The 23,168-nt window shown below is 44.0% G+C and overlaps 1 protein-coding gene across 1 annotated transcript in view; it reads right to left on the bottom strand.

Annotated features, from left to right (window-relative positions):
- LOC130297976 (oocyte zinc finger protein XlCOF6-like) overlaps positions 1-19,482 on the bottom strand; it is a gene marked incomplete at its 5' end in the record, with an annotated part of 41,085 nt that extends 21,603 nt beyond the window's left edge. The window contains one exon of the mRNA XM_056550852.1: positions 17,702-19,482. Within this exon, the coding sequence (XP_056406827.1) occupies positions 17,702-19,482 (1,781 nt within the window). The remainder of the gene's footprint in view (positions 1-17,701) is intronic.
- Between the last annotated feature and the right edge of the window lie 3,686 nt (positions 19,483-23,168).

The following is a 23,168-nucleotide window of genomic DNA, read 5'->3' as shown; positions in this document are numbered from 1 at the left end:
TGTATGTGTACACAGTAGAGCTGTATATGTGTAATGTACATGTAGCTGAGCTGTATGTGTACACAGTAGAGCTGTATATGTGTAATGTGCATGTAGCTGAGCTGTATGTGTACACAGTAGAGCTGTATATGTGTAATGTACATGTAGCTGAGCTGTATGTGTACACAGTAGAGCTGTATATGTGTAATGTACATGTAGCTGAGCTGTATGTGTACACAGTAGAGCTGTATATGTGTAATGTGTATGTAGCTGAGCTGTATGTGTACACAGTAGAGCTGTATATGTGTAATGTACATGTAGCTGAGCTGTATGTGTACACAGTAGAGCTGTATATGTGTAATGTGCATGTAGCTGAGCTGTATGTGTACACAGTAGTGCTGTATATATGTGTAATGTACATGTAGCTGAGCTGTATGTGTACACAGTAGAGCTGTATATGTGTAATGTACATGTAGCTGAGCTGTATGTGTACACAGTAGAGCTGTATATGTGTAATGTACATGTAGCTGAGCTGTATGTGTACACAGTAGAGCTGTATATGTGTAATGTGCATGTAGCTGAGCTATATGTGTACACTGTAGAGCTGTATATGTGTAATGTACATGTAGCTGAGCTGTATGTGTACACAGTAGAGCTGTATATGTGTAATGTACATGTAGCTGAGCTGTATGTGTACACAGTAGAACTGTATATGTGTAATGTACATGTAGCTGAGCTGTATGTGTACACAGTAGAGCTGTATATGTGTAATGTACATGTAGCTGAGCTGTATGTGTACACAGTAGAGCTGTATATGTGTAATGTACATGTAGCTGAGCTGTATGTGTACACAGTAGAGCTGTATATGTGTAATGTGCATGTAGCTGAGCTGTATGTGTACACAGTAGAGCTGTATATGTGTAATGTACATGTAGCTGAGCTGTATGTGTACACAGTAGAGCTGTATATGTGTAATGTACATGTAGCTGAGCTGTATGTGTACACAGTAGAGCTGTATATGTGTAATGTGCATGTAGCTGAGCTGTATGTGTACACAGTAGAGCTGTATATGTGTAATGTACATGTAGCTGAGCTGTATGTGTACACAGTAGAGCTGTATATGTGTAATGTACATGTAGCTGAGCTGTATGTGTGTAATGTGCATGTAGCTGAGCTGTATGTGTGTAATGTACATGTAGCTGAGCTGTATGTGTACACAGTAGAGCTGTATATGTGTAATGTGCATGTAGCTGAGCTGTATGTGTACACAGTAGTGCTGTATATGTGTAATGTGCATGTAGCTGAGCTGTATGTGTACACAGTAGAGCTGTATATGTGTAATGTGCATGTAGCTGAGCTGTATGTGTACACAGTAGAGCTGTATATGTGTAATGTGCATGTAGCTGAGCTGTATGTGTACACAGTAGAGCTGTATATTTGTAATGTGCATGTAGCTGAGCTGTATGTGTACACAGTAGAGCTGTATATGTGTAATGTAGCTGAGCTGTATGTGTACACAGTAGAGCTGTATATGTGTAATGTACATGTAGCTGAGCTGTATGTGTACACAGTAGAGCTGTATATGTGTAATGTGCATGTAGCTGAGCTGTATGTGTACACAGTAGAGCTGTATATGTGTAATGTACATGTAGCTGAGCTGTATGTGTACACAGTAGAGCTGTATATGTGTAATGTACATGTAGCTGAGCTGTATGTGTACACAGTAGAGCTGTATATGTGTAATGTGCATGTAGCTGAGCTGTATGTGTGCACAGTAGAGCTGTATATGTGTAAAGTACATGTAGCTGAGCTGTATATGTGTAATGTGCATGTAGCTGAGCTGTATGTGTACACAGTAGAGCTGTATATATGTGTAATGTGCATGTAGCTGAGCTGTATGTGTACACAGTAGAGCTGTATATGTGTAATGTACATGTAGCTGAGCTGTATGTGTACACAGTAGAGCTGTATATGTGTAATGTGCATGTAGCTGAGCTGTATGTGTACACAGTAGAGCTGTATATTTGTAATGTGCATGTAGCTGAGCTGTATGTGTACACAGTAGAGCTGTATATGTGTAATGTAGCTGAGCTGTATGTGTACACAGTAGAGCTGTATGTGTAATGTGCATGTAGCTGAGCTGTATGTGTACACAGTAGAGCTGTATATGTGTAATGTACATGTAGCTGAGCTGTATGTGTACACAGTAGAGCTGTATATGTGTAATGTACATGTAGCTGAGCTGTATGTGTACACAGTAGAGCTGTATATGTGTAATGTGCATGTAGCTGAGCTGTATGTGTGCACAGTAGAGCTGTATATGTGTAAAGTACATGTAGCTGAGCTGTATATGTGTAATGTGCATGTAGCTGAGCTGTATGTGTACACAGTAGAGCTGTATATGTGTAATGTGCATGTAGCTGAGCTGTATGTGTACACAGTAGAGCTGTATGTGTAATGTACATGTAGCTGAGCTGTATGTGTACACAGTAGAGCTGTATATGTGTAATGTACATGTAGCTGAGCTGTATGTGTACACAGTAGAGCTGTATATGTGTAATGTGCATGTAGCTGAGCTGTATGTGTACAGTAGAGCTGTATGTGTAATGTGCATGTAGCTGAGCTGTATGTGTACACAGTAGTGCTGTATATGTGTAATGTACATGTAGCTGAGCTGTATGTATACACAGTAGTGCTGTATATGTGTAATGTGCATGTAGCTGAGCTGTATGTGCACACAGTAGAGCTGTATATGTGTAATGTGCATGTAGCTGAGCTGTACGTGTACACAGTAGAGCTGTATATGTGTAATGTGCATGTAGCTGAGCTGTATGTGTACACAGTAGAGCTGTGTGTAATGTGCATGTAGCTGAGCTGTATGTGTACACAGTGGAGCTGTATATGTGTAATGTGCATGTAGCTGAGCTGTATGTGTACACAGTAGAGCTGTATATGTGTAATGTGCATGTAGCTGAGCTGTATGTGTACACAGTAGAGCTGTATATGTGTAATGTGCATGTAGCTGAGCTGTATGTGTACAGTAGAGCTGTATATGTGTAATGTGCATGTAGCTGAGCTGTATGTGTACACAGTAGAGCTGTATATGTGTAATGTACATGTAGCTGAGCTGTACGTGTACACAGTAGAGCTGTATATGTGTAATGTGCATGTAGCTGAGCTGTATGTGTACACAGTGGAGCTGTATATGTGTAATGTGCATGTAGCTGAGCTGTATGTGTACACAGTAGAGCTGTATATGTGTAATGTGCGTGTAGCTGAGCTGTATGTGTACACAGTAGAGCTGTACATGTGTAATGTGCGTGTAGCTGAGCTGTATGTGTACACAGTAGAGCTGTATATGTGTAATGTGCATGTAGCTGTGCTGTATGTGTACACAGTAGAGCTGTATATGTGTAAGGTACATGTAGCTGAGCTGTATGTGTACACAGTAGAGCTGTATATGTGTAATGTACATGTAGCTGAGCTGTATGTGTACACAGTAGAGCTGTATATGTGTAATGTACATGTAGCTGAGCTGTATGTGTACACAGTAGTGCTGTATATGTGTAATGTACATGTAGCTGAGCTGTATGTATACACAGTAGAGCTGTATATGTGTAATGTACATGTAGCTTAGCTGTATGTGTACACAGTAGAGCTGTATATGTGTAATGTGCATGTAGCTGAGCTGTATGTGTACACAGTAGAGCTGTATATGTGTAATGTACATGTAGCTGAGCTGTATATGTACACAGTAGAGCTGTATATGTGTAATGTGCATGTAGCTGAGCTGTATGTGTACACAGTAGAGCTGTATATGTGTAATGTGCATGTAGCTGAGCTGTATGTGTACACAGTAGAGCTGTATATGTGTAATGTACATGTAGCTTAGCTGTATGTGTACACAGTAGAGCTGTATATGTGTAATGTGCATGTAGCTGAGCTGTATATGTACACAGTAGAGCTGTATATGTGTAATGTACATGTAGCTTTGCTGTATGTGTACACAGTAGAGCTGTATATGTGTAATGTACATGTAGCTGAGCTGTATGTATACACAGTAGAGCTGTATATGTGTAATGTACATGTAGCAGAGCTGTATGTGTACACAGTAGAGCTGTATATGTGTAATGTGCATGTAGCTGAGCTGTATGTGTACACAGTATAGCTGTATATGTGTAATGTACATGTAGCTGAGCTGTATGTGTACACAGTAGAGCTGTATATGTGTAATGTACATGTAGCTGAGCTGTATGTGTACACAGTAGAGCTGTATATGTGTAATGTGCATGTAGCTGAGCTGTATGTGTACACAGTAGAGCTGTATGTGTGTAATGTGCATGTAGCTGAGCTGTATGTGTACACAGTAGAGCTGTATGTGTGTAATGTACATGTAGCTGAGCTGTGTGTACACAGTAGAGCTGTATATGTGTAATGTACATGTAGCTGAGCTGTATGTGTACACAGTAGAGCTGTATGTGTGTAATGTGCATGTAGCTGAGCTGTATGTGTACACAGTAGAGCTGTATATGTGTAATGTACATGTAGCTGAGCTGTATGTGTACACAGTAGAGCTGTATATGTGTAATGTCCATGTAGCTGAGCTGTATGTGTACACAGTAGAGCTGTATATGTGTAATGTACATGTAGCTGAGCTGTATGTGTACACAGTAGAGCTGTATATGTGTAATGTGCATGTAGTTGAGCTGTATGTGTACACAGTAGAGCTATGTGTAATGTGCATGTAGCTGAGCTGTATGTGTACACAGTAGAGCTGTATATGTGTAATGTACATGTAGTTGAGCTGTATGTGTACACAGTAGAGCTGTATATGTGTAATGTACATGTAGTTAAGCTGTACAGCAAGTGAAATTGAAAGTATTGAACACGTCACCATTTTCCTCTAAATATATATAATTTGCTATTCATGTGAAACTTTCAGCAGATGTTGGTAATAATCTAATTGATTTCTTCATAATGAACCCAAAGAAAAAAGGAGCTACTCAAAAATTATAGGTCAAAATATCAAATATAAACTTTATTTCATAATATTAAAAACATAGTGCAATTTGTTAAAAAAGGAGGAATACGGCACAGACAGGCGGGATACCTGGGACAATGGCAATGGATGTGTAAATACTGTTAAATCTCATTAAGTTCGTGTGTACAATAAGTAGGCAGGAAAGTACAATAAGTGCATATGCTGGCAATTCCGGTTAAAGTGCAAGTGCAAACAAGATAAGGCCTAAACATTGATCATATAGTAACCGATAAGTAACATATACATACCACAGTAATATGGAGAAAGTACTGCAAGTCCCAGGATGCCGCCACCCCTACACGTGTTTCGGGCTGCTGACCTTCGTCAGGGGAGTCTAACAAAGAGGCTGTTTTGTACACGTGGCTAGGGGTTGAGTTGCATATATACATTTATTATCTTTTACATGAATACCCAATTTCGGGCAATCCTATACATTTCTAATATTTATTGATTTGTTATACCCCACACAGTAGTGCTTTTTTTCATGTTTTTGTTGTATGATATTGATTTCTTCATAATAAACAAATAAGATCAGAAATGATGTGTAATAATGTGAAATGATACAGGGAAAAGTATTGAAGACTTCCGGATATTTCTGTAATCCTTTGTACAGACCCTTTGTTGTTGATGACGTCTTCTTCCTCCTGTATGGAGACTGTAGTGTTCTGCATTGTTCTGGGGGGATTTTGTCCCATTCTTTCACACAAACTGTTTTCAAATCCTGAAGGTTCTGCGGGCCTCTTCTACGAATCACAATCTTCAGTTCTTTCCATAGATTTTCAATGGGTCATGTGATCGGCCTTTCTAGAGCTTTATTTTCTGTGGAACCATTTGAGAGTTCCCTGTGTGTTTGGGATCGTTGTCCTCTTCTCGCCCTTGTCTCATTATCATCCCGGTAGATGGCAGCAGAGTTTTGTCAAGATGAGTCTGTAAATTTACCCATTCATCCTTCGCCAGTACCAGGGGCCTTGTTACGTCTTTAAAGGGGTACTCCGGCCCTAAGACATCTTATCCCCTATCCTAAGGATAGGGAATAAGATGTCTGACCGCAGGGGTCCCGCCGCTGGGGACCCCCGCAGTCTTGCAATCGGCACCCACCTCTTTGAGCTGCATGCTGCGCTGCCAGCTCACAAACTGCCAGGTGCCGACCACGGGGCCGGAGTATCGTGACGTCATGACTCCACCCCTGTGTGACGCAGCACCATGCAAGTCTATGGGAGGAACGCGTGACGTAACACGGGGGCGGAGTTGTCATGATACTCCGGCCCCCTGGTCAGCACCCAGCAGTTTGTGAGCTGGCAGTGCGGCATGCAGCTCAAAGAGGTGGGTGCTGAATGCAAGATTGCGGGGGTCCCTAGCGCCGGGACCCCCGCGATCAGACATCATATCCCCTATCCTTTGGATAGAGGATATATTGTCTTAGGGCTGGAGTACTCCTTTAAAAGTTCAGGGGCACAGGCAATGGCTGAGGGGCTGGAAGAATGGAGGGGCAGGAGGGAGTGGCTAGTCACGCCCACTTATATAGTTTTAGACCCCACATAAGTGACAGGCCCGTGTCCACTTTTCATTGTGTGTCCTACTTCATGATACCAGTATCAGCACTATAAATGTGGTTCTCACCACCTTGTGCATTTTCATCCCCCCCCCCTCATCACCCCCTGAACCATTTCATACCCCTTGGGCCGTTTCATTTTCCCTCTATCCCTGCAATGCCACGTTGTTCCTTCCCTGTGAACCCTCCAGTGACATATCATTTCCCCCCCCCCCCCCCCTTTATCAGGCCCTGTGCCACATCATTGACCAACCTCCTAGTCGTCGCCCCCCACCAGCAACATCATTTCCCCACCAAAACCTAGGGCAGAGCTTTCCAAACTGGGTACCGTGACCCATGAGTGTGTTGGCGACAGTCCATAGGTGTGTTGCAGGACCGTCTTGTCCCACAGCAGCTGCCGTTGGTCACTGTTCATAAAGGGGTATTCCGGTACTCCAGCGTTCTGAACATTTTCTTCAGAACGCTCGATGCCGGAGGCCATGATTGTGACATCACAGCCACGCCTCTTCATGATGTCACACTACACCCCTTCCATTCATGACTATGGGAGGGGTCATGTCGGCAGACACGCCCCCTCTCATAGACATGAATGGAGGACCGTGCCATTACATCACGATCAGACATCCCCTATCCTTTGGATAGGGTATAAGATGTATAGAAGCGGAGTACCCCTTTAAAGATATCTGCTCGCCGGGGTCCCACTGCTGTGACCCCCTGCAATCTCCGTGCAGCACCCAGAATTCTAAACAATATGTCTGGGTTCCCGTGGCGGGAGACGTAATGTAACACCACGCCCTATTGTGCCATCACGCCAACCCCCTCCATGGTGGATTCCCCACTGTAAACATCCATCGCTATGAGGCACCCTCGTTGGGAAACATTGCCTTACAGACTGCCATGACCACCTTATTGAGTTCAGGAATCAGTAGCAGCTCCCCATGGAATAGAACCATTGGATGGAGAAGAAACTAATATTGAAAAGCAAATTTTTATTAAACATTTGTAAGGCTGCATTCACACCACATTTTTGCAGTACAGTTCCCATATACGTTTTCAATGTGAAAACCGCACAGAACCGTATTGAAAGCCGTACGCATTGACTCTCCATTGAAAACCGTATGCCAAAAGATGCATCCAGTTGTGTCTGTTTTGCATCCTGTGCGGTTATGTCAGTTTTTTCCCATACCCAAAACCGTAGCCTACCACAGTTTTTGGTCCGGGTGAAAAACTGTATTAAACCGTATACGTTTTTTTTAAAACATGGGAGTCAATTGGAAACTGTATGTGCGTACGGTTCCATCCCGTTTGCACCATATGGTTTTTGACTTTGCACAGTTTTATTATTGGAAAATCAAACAAGTGAAACTTTATTCATAATGGAATGAAAAGTTAAAAACATACACTTTTTTCTTAAAAAACTGATGCAACCGGACATCATTTTTCAAACTGTATATGGTTTTTAACTCTGTACGGGTAAAATTTTGTACACACATTTTCATACAGTTTAGTCTGGTTTTGAGGAATCCGTTTTTCATCAAAAACCTGATACGGGAACTGTATTGCAAAAACGTGGTGTGAATGCACCCTAACAAGGTTTGGGACCAGTTTATATACATTAAGGTAAAATATTCGAGTACCTGGTTGAGTATTTTTATTTTTTTTTATTCAAAGTTTTGTTTTAAATAAAGAGACAAACAATAACAGAGAAAATCGCTGGTGTCAACAAGGACAATGGATCAAAACAAGCATAAGAGTCGGGAATGGGAGACCCACATTAGCTTTGTTGTGTTTATTGGGGCTGAGTTGGATGTTATAAGGGGAGGGGGAGGGGGAGGGTGAGGGTGGGAGGGACTGGGGATGTCATAGCAAACATGTAATATCTGCTGTACTTTGTTAGCGGTGTTTTGGCTGATATGATGTATATGCTATTTACTACGGCACTTATATATCCTCTCTGGGAACTTCCCGGAACCCTTGTTGTATTATGAAAACCAAATAAAATTTTATTGAAAAAAACCAAAACAAGCATAAGTAATGTAGTTTACATTCAATATCCAAGCAAGTGGAAGTAGTACGCTGAACCTAGTACCAATCGGGTATAAGAGAGTAGAAATAACAGTAATGCAAATACAGCATAGGTAAAAAAATAAAAATGGGGCAAAGCAACTGTTTACGGAAAAGACAGAAAAAAGGAAGGGTGAGACCAATTACTTTATTTAAAAGCCAGACAATAGATACGAAAAGAGAGAACCCAAAAGAGGGAAATCAGACAAGGAACACGGGGTCTACAGAGATCGACACCACTAGACAACAAAGGGCAAAGACACGACGGGGAGAAAAGACGGAGAACACTTAGGAGACTACTGGGTTCCCAGAGGCCAACAATGTGCGATATTCCGGCGTAGATTGGAAAGACAGCCAATCGAACCAGGTTTTACTATAGCGCTCGCTCTCTGCAGGGGACAAAGCAATCAGTTCCTCCATACGCTGCAGATGGTTAATTTCCGCCATCCACTCACTAACTGTGGGAGGATCCGACGATCTCCATTTGCGAGGAATGAACGATTTGGCTGCCTGCAGAAGGTAGCGCAAAAGAGACTTCTTATAAGAGGAAGAGGAGACATCGAACATAAACAACAAAGTTGCTTCTGGGGAATCTGGTATAGACACACCGGTAACCCTACGGGCAGTGGTGCGTACCGCAGTCTACAAAGGGCGCATGGACAAACCAAATGTGGGATAAAGTGCCGATCGCGTTGTTACAACGCCAACATAGTTCAGAAACTGAAGGATATCAGCCATGCAGCATCTCTGGGGTGCGGTACCAACGAGATAAGATCTTATAATTAGTCTCCTGAGCCTTGTTAGCAATAACAGATTTGTGTGTGAGAAGGAAACATTTCCGCCACTGAGCCGGAGTAAATTGCCTATTCGGTCTCCCAGGCTGAGCAAAAGGAAGGTAAGGAAGAGGAGTATCTGGTTAGTAATAGCTGATAGAGGAAGCCAATGGTATGAGGAGGTACAGGAGGAGTGAGGCATAGGTGTTCAAATGGAGTGAGGTCCCGATGTAGGCGGGCAGAGCGAGAGACAGATGCATAGAAATGTTTCAACTGTATATACTCAGATGGACTACAGGGCCTAGAAGACACATCAGGGCAGACGTCAAATAGAGGTAGTACACCAGATGGAGAGAGCACATGTGTAAAACGCAGCGGAGTTCCCCCCCCATCCCCCCCAGAAAGGAATGGGATAATGCCCCTGGGGGAAAATCTGGGTGATTGGTGATGGGCAACATCGGGACCAAGGGATCTACAAGAGATCCATTGGACGGAGAACTCTTAAGGGCAGAAAGCGTCTAACGCATGGTAAATGAAAGCAAGGGCAAAGAGGACGGAGGTGGGGGCCAAGTCCAAGGAAGACCAGCAACTGCCATGGGTGAGACATCATGTGCTATACGCACCCAGAGTTTAGAATCAATATTATGCAACATGTCCAACAAACGGGCGTGCATCGCCGCCATACAGTACATGCGGCAATTAGGCAAGCCCACACCTCCACTCTCTTTCGGACAGTACAGTGTTTCCCGCCATATCCGGGAGCGACCCGAGGCCCACACAAAGGAGCCAAATTTACTCTGCATATCACGCCAGAATGAGGAGGGAATACAGATGGGGATAGTTTGCACTAAATAGAGCATTTTAGGTAATAGAGTCATTTTAAGTATATTGATTCTTCCGAACCACGAGAAATTTTTCCTCCGCCAAGACTGTAAGAGAGCATCAAACTGTGATAGGAGAGGGACAAATTTACAGTGAAACAGAGAGATAGGTCGGCGGGAATCTTCGTACCCAGATAGGAGAGACCCGTGGTAGGCCATGCAAAAGGAAAATTAAGTCTAACAAGGTTAACCGAGGCCAGGGGAAAGGATACATTAAGCACCTCAGATTTAGCCACATTAATCTTAAAGTTGGACCACGCACCAAACCCAGACAGCTCCACCATCAAGGAGTGGAGTGAAATATGGGGATTAGTTATATATATTAAAAGGTCATCAGCAAACGCTGAACACTTATACTCAGTATTACCTATGGAGATGCCCGAGATGTCAGGGTTCTGGCGAATGGCCGTTAAGAGGTGTTCCATGATCAAGACATACAACAGCGGGGACAGTGGACACCCTTGTCTAGTACCGTTGTGTATGGTAAAGGGCCTAGACAGGGTACCATTAATTTTAAGCCGCGCAAAAGGGGTCTGATAAAGGGAAAGAATTTTGGAAGTAAGAATAGGGCCAAGACTAGTGCTGCTTGCGAATATTCGCAATTCGAATTCTATTTGCGGATATAACATATTCGCGAATTTGTGAATATTCGCGAATATAGCACTATATATTCGAAATTACGAATATTTGCTTTTTTTTTTTTTCACAGTACACATCACAGTGATCATCCCTCTCTGCTTCCAGCTTGTGTGGTGTAAGAAGGCTCTAATACTACTGTGTGGGACCTCCGGGCGAATATTCGCATATGGGAATATTCGCGAATATTGATCCCTCCCTTCTTTTAGCTTGTGGGCCAATGAGAATGATGCAAATACAGTTGTTGGAGATTAGCAATATACATGTAAAGTTCATAAATTTTCACATATGCAAATTTTCACATATGCAAATTTTCGCCTAGGCGGAAAAAAAACGAGAATATTATGAATATGCAAATTTAGAGAATATATGACGAATATTCGTCCATAAATTCGCGAAATATCGTGAATTTGAATATGGCCTATGCCGCTCAACACTAGCCAAGACCGATCGTAGATAGGGCTTGCTTTAAAGAGGAACAAGATATATGGTCGAAGGTCTTTTCAGCGTCCAAGGATAGAATCATAAGTGGGATCCCCCGGGACTTAGCATGGTGGATAATATCTAGGGTTTTCAGAGTGTTGTCGCGGGCCTCCCTCCCCGGGACAAAGCCCGCCTGGTCAGGGTGAATCAGGTCTGGCAGGAGAGGACCTAAGCGAATAGCAATTAAAGGAGTACTCTAGTGCAGAGTATTCCTGCTCCGTCCTGCCCGGGCTACAAAATAAATGAAAATGAACCATCACTCACCTCCCTGGGTTCCCGCGGAGCACCACTACAGCTGATCGGTCCTCCGGTCCATCTCCTTCATACTTCCGGGTGTAACGAAGCGTCACATGGCGCTCAGCCTATCGCCGGCCGAGGCAGAACATCGCGGCAGCTGGGGATAGGCTGAGCGCCATGTGACGCTTCGTTACACCCGGAAGTATGAAGGAGATGGACCGGAGGACCGATCAGCTGTAGTGACGCTCCGCGGGAACTTAGGGAGGTGAGTGATGGTTCATTTTCATTTATTTTGCAGCCCGGGAAGGACGGAACAGGAATACTCTGCACTAGAGTACTCCTTTCATTTGGAAAAAATCTTCAGATCTACATTCAGCAGAGAAATAGGCCTGTAGCTAGCACTGACCTGCTACAGGCCTTTTTCCCGGTTTAGGTAGGACCGCGACATGCGCCAGGGTAGATTGGGGAGAGAAGGGGGCATCTGGGGAGACAGCGTTAAAGGCTGCAAGCATCAGGGGAGCTAAACGCTCGCTATAGGATTTGTAAAACGCAGCAGTAAAGCAGTCGGGGCCCAGACTCTTTCCTCCTGGACAGGACATAATGACCTCCTGGAGTTGGGAAGATGAAAACGGGGCCTCTAAGGTCTCCAGCATTTCCATCAGAATCTGAGGGAGTGTGGTGAGGGGGAAAGAGTCTGACCGAGAGCTAGTATCTGTACGAGAGGGGAGGCTATATAAGCAAGAGTAGTAGGCATGGAACACCTCCGCTATGGACGGGGTCTCATGTACAACTGGAACTAACGGGGTCTTAATACAGGGGATGTGAGATCTAGCTACGCGTTCCCGAAGGGCTCTGGCCAACATTCGTCCACTTTTGTCGCCAAAGTCATAGAATTTGCTGCAACACATTTGAAGGGCTCGCTTTGAGGAGGCATCAAGCAAGCGCCTAGCCTCCTGGCGTGCCAAAAGAAGCTCGACAAGAACAGGAGCAGAGAGTGCACGTTTGTGGGCCAGTTCCAACTCAGCAATACGGTGTAAGGCCTGTCGCAATGTACCAGCATGTTCCATCTTAAGGCGTGCACCATGTTTAATGAAGACCCCCGTAACACAAAATTAAGAGCCTCCCATTTCACCATAGGAGAAGTAGAGACCTGGGAATGATCTAAAATAAAATCGGAAATTGTTTGTTCCACCTCGGCAGTACACACACAGCGTCGAGCAAAAGGGATTTGTTTAATCGCCAGGTCCATTCCCCTTTAGAAAGGAAAGGCAGACGTAAAGTGCTGATCACCGGAGCATGGTCCGACCATAGAATACTGCCTATGGAGGAAGAAACAAGCCACGGGAGGGCACTATGTTGGAGTAAAACATAATCAATACGACTATAAGAGCCATGGGGGGTAGAGTAGAAACTATAGTCCCTGTCAGCCGGATGAAGCATCCGCCATGTGTCACAGAGTTGCAATAAATTGAATGCCTTCTTGACCCATTTAATGGCTGAGTAAGCCATAGAGGAACGGCCAGTGGAGATGTCCAATGTGGGATCCAAAGTGAGATTCAGGTGGCCACACAGGAGAACCGTGCCTTTGAGTAAGGGAAGGGCAACGTCTCTAAAGTCCAACAGGAAGGAGACCTGGCTATGATTAGGGGAGTACACATTGAGGATCGTGAGGACATGACCCCCGACTGACAATAAGATTATGAGGTAGCGGGCATCCGGAGCAACCGTACAATTCAGGACCTGGTGGGGGAGGGACTTATGGATTGCAATCGCCACCCCACAGGACCTGGAAAGAGGGTTGTTGGCACAGAACCATGTTGTGTAGTGAGGGTGTTTGAGAGGGTTTGTGTCCTACCTTGAAGTGAGTTTCTTGAAAACACACCACATGGGTCCTTTGTTTGTGAAAGTGATGCAATACCTGGGCTCTCTTTTCCGGAGGATTCAGGCCGTTCGCGTTGAAAGAGGCAATCTTGAAGTCCGCCATGAGACAAGCAGAGAGAGAGGAGAAAAGAGGGAGAGGTTAGTAGAAGGAGGTGGGAGAAAGAAAGAGGGAACCCAGTAGCAAGGAAGGCAGGGAAAAGAGAAAGGGAAAGGAATACAAAGGGGGTGTTTGGAGAACTGAAACGTGGGCGCAGAAACACAAGGTAGGGAATGGGAACACCAAAAGGACATACAAAGATACAGAAGACCACAACAAAAAAGAGGAGAGGGAGAGGAAAACACTAACAAGCGGTAGTAGAAAAGAGAACTACCGCTGCAACAACTAATGACTATCCAAAGAGGTAAAGAAAGGAAAACACTCCAGGGAGTCAGAAAAAACCCCACTGCAGGGATCCTACACCTATTGGGGGAAAGAGTAGGTCAGTCAGCATAAACACCGGAGCTCCCACGCTACCTAGAATACAAGAAGAGAATGAGGGAGGTAAAATAGCGCATGCAAAGGGTCAGAAAGAGGTGCCTTACTGAGTGAGAGAAAGGGAAATGTGCAATAGGGGGAAACCAGGGAGAGGGCAGGACTAAAGCCCTAACCAAGGACAGAGAGGGACTGCCAATAGAAACCGTAAGTATAAACATCAACATTCAGCTACCTTCCCCCCCTCCCCATAATTGGGAACACTGAGTCCCCAAAGCCAGGAAGAGAACATAGGCTAAAAGGTACAAGTAGATAAGGCAACATCTGAAAAAAAATAATGCAACAAAAAAAAAAAAAAAGGGGGGGGGGGGGGAGTCAATATCATAAGGATGACTCATCAGACGACCCTGCCTTGGAAGCAGCCGGAACAACAGGAATCGACTTCTCAGGAGGTGCTCGGGATACAGCAGGAGGACCCCTAGTGCGGGAATCACTTGGAGAAGGACCAGAGCGGATAGTCTTTGCAGGTGAAGCAGTACCAGGGCGAAGCGGTCTCTTGAACTGAGAAGGCTGTAGCTTAGGCCAGTCCGGGAGGACAACATCTGGGAGATCTAAGTCCTATAGGAAGCCTGGTAGATCGTCAGGTGATCGTAGAGTGAAGACACGGCCTTGCTGACGAACCGTGAGGGAAAAGGAATCCCCACCGATATGAGAGCCCGTGGTCCCGAAGGACTTGCAGAAGTGGTTTAAGAGCAGCACGTTGAGCCAATGTATGGCGGGAGAGATCAGGGTACAGTTGTATAGGTACATCCTTGTAGGTGATCCGCCGCCTCAGTCTATCTAGCACAGTACAAGATATCTTCTTTGAGAGTGTAGAAATGGATGCGGCAAATAACATTCCTAGGATTCCGATCATCAGCACTAGGAGGGCGCAGCGCCCGGTGGGCTCTGTCCATTTCTATATGTGAATCAGGAGGACAGTCCAGGAGATCACTGAAGATAACGGTAAGGGCATCCCACAGCTCCCCAGGGGATACCGCCTCTGGCAGACCACGGATTCGTATATTATTCCGTCTGCTGCGGTTTTCGATGTCATCAAGGTGTTGTTGAAATAGAAAAAGGTGATCCGTGTGGCCACTGACAACAGACTCTAGGGCTTGAAGAGAGGCCAAAGTGGAGTCCTGAGCCACTTCTATAGCATCCACCTGGACAGTGACCGAGGACAAGTCACTCTTGAGCTGCGCAAATTCCTGTTTACACTCATCAACTACCCGTCTAGTAAGAGCAAAGATATCATCTTTTGTAGGCAGAGAGCGGGTCAAGGCCTGCAGGTCAGCCAGAGTGACAGGTACAGAGGTGGAGGATGTGGCCCAAGCATATCTCAATTGGTCCTGACAAGGATTCTTGGAGGAAGGCAAGGGGTCAGGAGGCTGAGACTGGGAGCGAAACAGCATAGGGGTGCCATCCAAGCTACATGCAGGTGCTTCCGGCACAGTTGGGAGTAGCACACATGGAGGAGAGTCAATCAGAGGTCCCACGCAGGGGGAGGTGAGGGTAGGAGAAGGGGCAGTAGGCCCAGGAGGTGACTTGGCAGCAGGGACCATATTTCCTTCCCACGAAGAACCAGTGGACCACTGGGGAGAGGGGGGCTCAGCAGGCAGAACGCCACCCAGGGGGGAGACAGGGGGAGCCAAGGCAGGTAGCATCTCGGGGGAGGCTGGAGAGCCACATGGGGCCAGGCTAGAAGCCCCCTTCAGCAGCATAGCGTCCTTATTTAGAACAGGGGGGGAGAGGGCCCCAAGGGGGGACTAGCAGGAGGCACCAGTAGAGTATCCCCAGTATTGCAGCCAGGCAGGGGGACTACTTCCATAGTCAAGGGCACCAGAGAGAACAGGTCCCACCCCGAGACAGAGCTGACACTCACCGGACACTGAGGAGGCTTGCAAGGCCAGGCCGGAGTAGCAGCTGGGGAGCGATGTGCTGGGGAGGCGCAGGAGGTCGCAGGTCACCGGAGCCAGGGGACGGAGCAGCGCCAAGTCCCGGAGAGGCAGCAGGAGATCCGACGGGTAGCAGGTAGGGAGTGGGGATGGTGCGCTATGGGCAGCGTTGCAGGACCCCAGTGCCGGAGGTGTGCGGTGCTGAGCTGGATCTGTGAGCACGCATGGCGGCGGCTTCAAGATGGTGCCGGCTGCAGGAGCGGGCAGTGAGGTACCCGGTTTGGAAGGCTGTGACCGGGTAAAGTAGGTTTCTAAGTGCTTCTGTCACTGAACAAACACAATTGGCTAACAGGCAATTGCGTAAACTGGATCCTATCATAAACTAACTACACCAACAAAAAAAGATACCAGTATACTGATTTGAATACAAAAATAGTGAATAATCTTTATTCAAGTGCATTATAAAATCATACATAAAATACAAGGTACTATACAGATGAAAGCTACAGAAAGAGGTAGTGATACTAAATCCACAATGGTAAACAGTACAGACGGCAGGAATACAGTCCACAGATGTCAAATTGCAACATGCCCATAGATAGTAAAATTAAATAATGAAACATACATATAATGAGTGTACAGAGCTGGTATATATCCTCAAACGGGCTATGAGTAAAGTGCACGTAACAAATTATATAGCACCTAGCCCTGTTCAGAGGTAAATCAGCAGCATTATATAATAGAAAAGAGGAGAGCATGAAAAACAGAAAAAAGTAACAAATACCTGCCATACACCAATAAGGGAGATCACTACCTGTACCCCAAGGCGCGTTTCGCGTATGGGCTTCGTCGCCCCCTGACGAAGCCCATACGCGAAACGCGCGTTGGGGTACAGGTAGTGATCTCCCTTATTGGTGTATGGCAGGTATTTGTTACTTTTTTCTGTTTTTCATGCTCTCCTCTTTTCTATTATATAATGCTGCTGATTTACCTCTGAACAGGGCTAGGTGCTATATAATTTGTTACGTGCACTTTACTCATAGCCCGTTTGAGGATATATACCAGCTCTGTACACTCATTATATGTATGTTTCATTATTTAATTTTACTATCTATGGGCATGTTGCAATTTGACATCTGTGGACTGTATTCCTGCCGTCTGTACTGTTTACCATTGTGGATTTAGTATCACTACCTCTTTCTGTAGCTTTCATCTGTATAGTACCTTGTATTTTATGTATGATTTTATAATGCACTTGAATAAAGATTATTCACTATTTTTGTATTCAAATCAGTATACTGGTATCTTTTTTTGTTGGTGTAGTTAGGTTTCTAAGTCCAGCAGAGGGGACAGGGGGATGGCAGGAGTGTTCCCCTTCTTGTTTCTGGTGGATCGCTCCATTATGAAAGTGCTGATTGTGGAATAAGGCAGGAGCTCTGTACACGTGCGTCTCTACACCACCATGGCCATACACGCCCCGACCTGGTTGAGTATTTTTTAATGAATAATTATACTTTTTCAATGTTAGTTTATTGCTCTCTCTTGTGACTTGGACTGCAATGGTTGTAGTATTTGTTCTATTTCACAAGTTGGAAGATTACTTTCCAGTGTGAGCTCTTTGGTGTATAAGAAGATTTTCTTTCCGAGTAAAACATTTCCCACATTCTGAACATGAAAATGGCTTCTCTCCTGTGTGAGTTTTCTGATGTTCAACAAGATCCGATTTCCAGGTAAAACATTTTACACATTCTGAACACGGGGAAATGGCTTCTCTCCTGTGTGAATTTTCTGATGTTCAACAAGATATGATTTTTTAGTAAAACATTTTCCACATTCTGAACATGAAAATGGCTTCTCTCCTGTGTGAGTTCTTTGATGTACAACAAGGCCTGATTTCTGAGTAAAACATTTCCCACACTCTGCACAGGAAAATGGCTTCTTGTCTGTGTGAAATCTTTGATGATGAAGAAGACTTGATTTGAGAGAGAAACATTTCCCACATTCTAAACATAAAAATGGCTTCTCCCCTGTGTGAGTTCTTTGATGTTGAACAAGACATGATTTCCGAGCAAAACATTTCCCACATTCTGAACATGAAAATGGCTTCTCTCCTGTGTGAGTTCTTTGATGCAGAAGAAGATTTGTTCTCCCCGTAAAACATTTTCCACATTCTGAACACAAAAATGGCTTCTCTCCTGTGTGAGTTTTCTGATGTTCAACAAGATCTGATTTCCACGTAAAACATTTTCCACATTCTGAACATGGAAATGGCTTCTCTCCTGTGTGAATTTTCTGATGTTCAACAACATATGATTTTTGAGTAAAACATTTTCCACATTCTGAACATGAAAAAGGCTTCTCTCCTGTGTGAATTTTGTGATGCTGCTCAAGATCTGATTTCTGAGCAAAACATTTTCCACATTCTGAACATGAGAATGGCTTTTCCCCTGTGTGAATTTTCTGATGTTCAACAATATATGATTTTTTAGTAAAACATTTTCCACATTCTGAACATGAAAATGGCTTCTCTCCTGTGTGAGTTCTTTGATGAACAACAAGGTCTGATTTCTGAGTAAAACATTTCCCACACTCTGCACAGGAAAATGGCTTCTCCTCTGTGTGAAATCTTTGATGATGAAGAAGACTTGATTTGAGAGAGAAACATTTCCCACATTCTGAACATAAAAATGGCTTCTCCCCTGTGTGAGTTCTTTGATGTTGAACAAGATATGATTTCTGAGCAAAACATTTCCCACATTCTGAACATGAAAATGGCTTCTCTCCTGTGTGAGTTCTTTGATGTAGAAGAAGATTTGTTCTCCCCGTAAAACATTTTCCACATTCTGAACACGGAAATGGCTTCTCTCCTGTGTGAGTTTTCTGATGTTCAACAAGATCTGATTTCCACGTAAAACATTTTCCACATTCTGAACACGGAAATGGCTTCTCTCCTGTGTGAATTTTCTGATGTTCAACCACATATGATTTTTTAGTAAAACATTTTCCACATTCTGAACATGAAAAAGGCTTCTCCCCTGTGTGAGTTTTGTTATGTTGAATAAGATGTGATATACTATTAAAACACTTTCCACATTCTGAACATACAAATGGTTTCTCTCCTGTGTGAATTTTGTGATGCTGCTCAAGATCTGATTTCTGAGCAAAACATTTCTCACATTCTGAACATGAAAATGGCTTCTCCCCTGTGTGAGTTTTTAGATGTCTAATAAGACTTGGCTGACGAGTATAACATTTCCCACATTCTGAACATGAAAATGGCTTCTCTCCTATGTGAGATCTTTTATGTTGAACAAGATTTGATTGAACATTAAAACATTTTCCACATTCTGAACATGAGAATGGCTTTTCCCCTGTGTGAGTTCTTTGATGTTTTACAAGATCTGATTTCCTAGTAAAACATTTCCCACATTCTGAGCATGAATATGGTTTATTTCCTGTATGAGCTCCTTGATGTCCAACACCCCTTCTGTGACCTTTATTTTGCTGAACATCCTGTGATGAATGAGAAGACAGGACCTGTATATAAGGATGAGATGACAGATCTTGGCTGTGAAGGGCTGAGGGTGTATCTGGGATAATGGAATGTTCTTCATATGTATCTTGTGTGATATCATCATCTGCTTTATAATCTGAAGATATAAGATTCTCCTCTGATCTCCTGGTACAAGAATCTGCAGAGAATAACACAGATTTTATTAATAATTGTGCCCATATTTATAGTCTTTTTAGTAGAACATTATAAGTGCAGCATGTGACATCATGGAACCTTCTCCCTGTCCTCCCAATAATAAATAGTTAATGTGCACATAATATAGGTTCCCTATTATCTAGTCAGCAGTACAATGATGGGGTAACTCCGCCCCTGTGTACTAGCAGGACCTTAGAATAATTAAAGTGTTACTCCACCCACAGACATCTTATCCTCTACCCAAAGGATCGGGGTTAAGATGTCTGATCATGGGGTCCCATTGCTGGATCCCCTGCAGCACCCGACATTCTACACAGTATGTTTAGAACGCTGGGTTTGGGCGTCCAGAGACGCCACGCCCCTTCGTCACACCACGCCACACCACGTCCCCGGCGGGGACCGGGGTGACTGCTGATATCAATCAGCAGGCACCCCGCGCAAATGCCTAGGGGGGTCATCAGACCCCCCCCATGTCGGCGATAGGCACCTAGCAACATCTGGGGGGGTTACAGTCTGATACCATTATACAGTGGTCTTTAACCTGTAGCCCTCCAGATGTTGCAAAACTATAACTCCCAGCATGCCCAGACAGCTGTTTGCTGTTTGGACATGCTGGAATATGTAGTTTTGCAACAGCTGGAGGACTGCAGTTTGAGACCACTATACAGTGGTCTCTAAACTGTATCCCTCCAGATCTTGCAAAACTACAACTCCTAGCATGCCCAAACAGCTCTTTGCTGTCTGGGCATGCTGGGATTTGTAGTTTTGAAACAGCTGGAGGTTTGCCCCCCCCCATGTGAACGTACAGGGTACATTCACACAGGCAGGTTTACATTAAGTTTCCTGCTTCAAGTTTGGGCTGCGGTAAATTTTTCGCCGCAGCGCAAACTCCTAGCGGGAAACTCACCGTAACCCGCCAGTGCGAATGTACCCTAAAAACACTACACTACACTAGCACATAATAAAGGGTAAAACACTACATATACACCCCCTTACACTGTCCCCCCCAATAAAAATGAAAAATGTATCGTGCGCCAGTGTTTCCAAAACGGAGCCTCCAGCTGTTGCAAAACAACAACTCCCAGCATTTCTGAACAGCCACTGACTGTCCAGGCATGCTGGGAATTTAGCAACAGCTGGAGGCACCCTGTTTGGGAATCACTGGCATAGAATACCCCTATGTGCACCCCTATGCAATCCCTAATTCAGTCCTCAAATGCACATGGCGCTCTCTCACTTCAGAGCCCTGTCGTATTTCAAGGAAACAGTTTAGGATCACATATGGGGTATCGCCGTACTCGGGAGAAATTGCCTTACAGATTTTGGGGGGCTTTTTCTCCTTTTACCCCTTATGAAAAGGAAAAGTTGGAGTCTACACCAGCCTGTTAGTGTAAGAAAAAAAATGTTTTACACTAACATGCTGGTGGCGCCCCATACTTTTTATTTTCACAAGCAGTAAAAGGAAAAAAAGACCCCCAAAATTTGTAACGCAATTTCTCCTGAGTACAGAAATACCCCATATGTGGGTGTAAAATGCTCTGCGGACACACAACAAGGCTCAGGATTGAGAGCGCACCATGTACATTTGAGGCCTACATTGGTGATTTGCACAGGGGTGGCCGATTTTACAGCAGTTCTGACATAAACGCAAAAACATAAATACCCACACGTGACCCCATTTTGGAAACAACACCCCTCACAGAACGTGACAAGGGGTATAGTGCGCCTTAACACCTCACATGTGTTTGACGAATTTTCATTAAATTTTGATGGGAAAATGAAAAAAAATAAAAGTTTTCACTAAAATGCTGGTGTCACCCTAAATTTTTCATTTTTCAAAATTTGTAACCCCATTTCTTCTGAGTAAGAACATACCCCATAAGTGGATGTAAAGTGCTCTGCTGGCGAACTACAATGCGCAGAAGAGAAGGAGCGCCATTGGGATTTTGAAGAGAAAATGTGTCCAGAATTGAAGGCAACGTGTGTTTACAAAGCACCCATAGTGCCAGAACAGTGGACCCCACCCACATGAGACCCCATTTTGGAAACTACACCTCTCATGTAATGTAAGTGCAGTGAGGTACAGTGAGAATTTACGCCCCACAAATGTCTGACAGATTTTTGGAACAGTGATCCGTGAAAATGAAACATTTTTTTTTTTCATTTGCACAGCCCACTGTTCCAAAGATCTGTCAAATGCCAGTGGGGTGTAAATACTCACTGCACCCCTTATTACATTCTGTGAGGGGTGTAGTTTCCAAAATGGGGTCACATGTGGGGGGGGGTCCACTGTTCTGGCAACACGGGGGGCTTTGTAAACGCACATGGCCCCTGACTACCATTCCAAACAAATTCACTTTACAAAAGCCCAATGGCGCTCCTTCTCTTCAGAGCATTGTATTGCGCCAGCAGAGTATTTTACATCCTAACATGGGGTATTTCCATACTCAGAAAAGATGGGGTTACAAATTTGGGGGGGCATTTTCTCCCATTACCTTTTGTGAAAATGGTAAATTTGGGGGAAAAACTGCACTTTAGTGTAAACATTTTTTTTTTTCATTTACACATCCGATTTTAACGAAAAGTCGTCAAACACCTGTGAGGTGTTAAGGCTCACTGGAGCCTTTGTTACGTGCCTTGAGGGGTATAGTTTCCAAAATAGTATGCCATGTGGGGGTTTTTCTGCTGTTCTGGCACCATAGGGGCTTCCTAAATGTGACATGCCCCCCAAAAACCATTTCTGCAAAATTCACTTTCCAAAATCCCATTGTTGCTCCTTCCCTTCTGAGCCCTCTACTGCGCCCGCCGAACACTTGACATACACATATGAGGTATTTCCTTAAGAGAAATTGGGTTACAAATTTTGGGGGGCTTTTTCTCCTATTACCCCTTGTAAAAATAAAAAAACTGGGTCTATAAGAACATGCTAGTGTAAAAAATGACGATTTTGAATTTTCTCCTTCACTTTGCTGCTATTCCTGTGAAACACCTAAAGGGTTAACAAACTTACTGAATGTCATTTTGGAAACTTTGAGGGGTGCAGTTTTTATAATGGGGTCATTTGTGGGGTATTTCTAATATGAAGGCCCTTCAAATCCACTTCAAAACTGAACTGGTCCCTGAAAAATTCAGATTTTGAAAATTTTGTGAAAAATTGGAAAATTGCTGCTGAACTTTGAAGCCCTCTGATGTCTTCCAAAAGTAAAAACATCTCAACTTTATGATGGAAACATAAAGTAGACATATTGTATATGTGAATCAATATATAATTCATTTGGAATGTCCATTTTCCTTACAAGCAGAGAGCTTCAAAGTTAGAAAAATACAAAATGTTCTAATTTTTCATAAAATTTTTGAATTTTTCACCAAGAAATGATGCAAGTATCGACAAAAATTTACCACTAACATAAAGTAGAATATGTCACGAAAAAACTATCTCGGAATCAAATTTATAAGTAAAAGCATCCCAGAGTTATTATTGCTTAAAGTGACAGTGGTCAGATTTGCAAAAAAATGCTTCCGT

Source organism: Hyla sarda (genome assembly GCF_029499605.1).
Source record: "Hyla sarda isolate aHylSar1 chromosome 1 unlocalized genomic scaffold, aHylSar1.hap1 SUPER_1_unloc_13, whole genome shotgun sequence".
Lineage (NCBI taxonomy): Eukaryota > Metazoa > Chordata > Amphibia > Anura > Hylidae > Hyla > Hyla sarda.
This window is presented reverse-complemented; position numbering and strand designations above follow the sequence as displayed.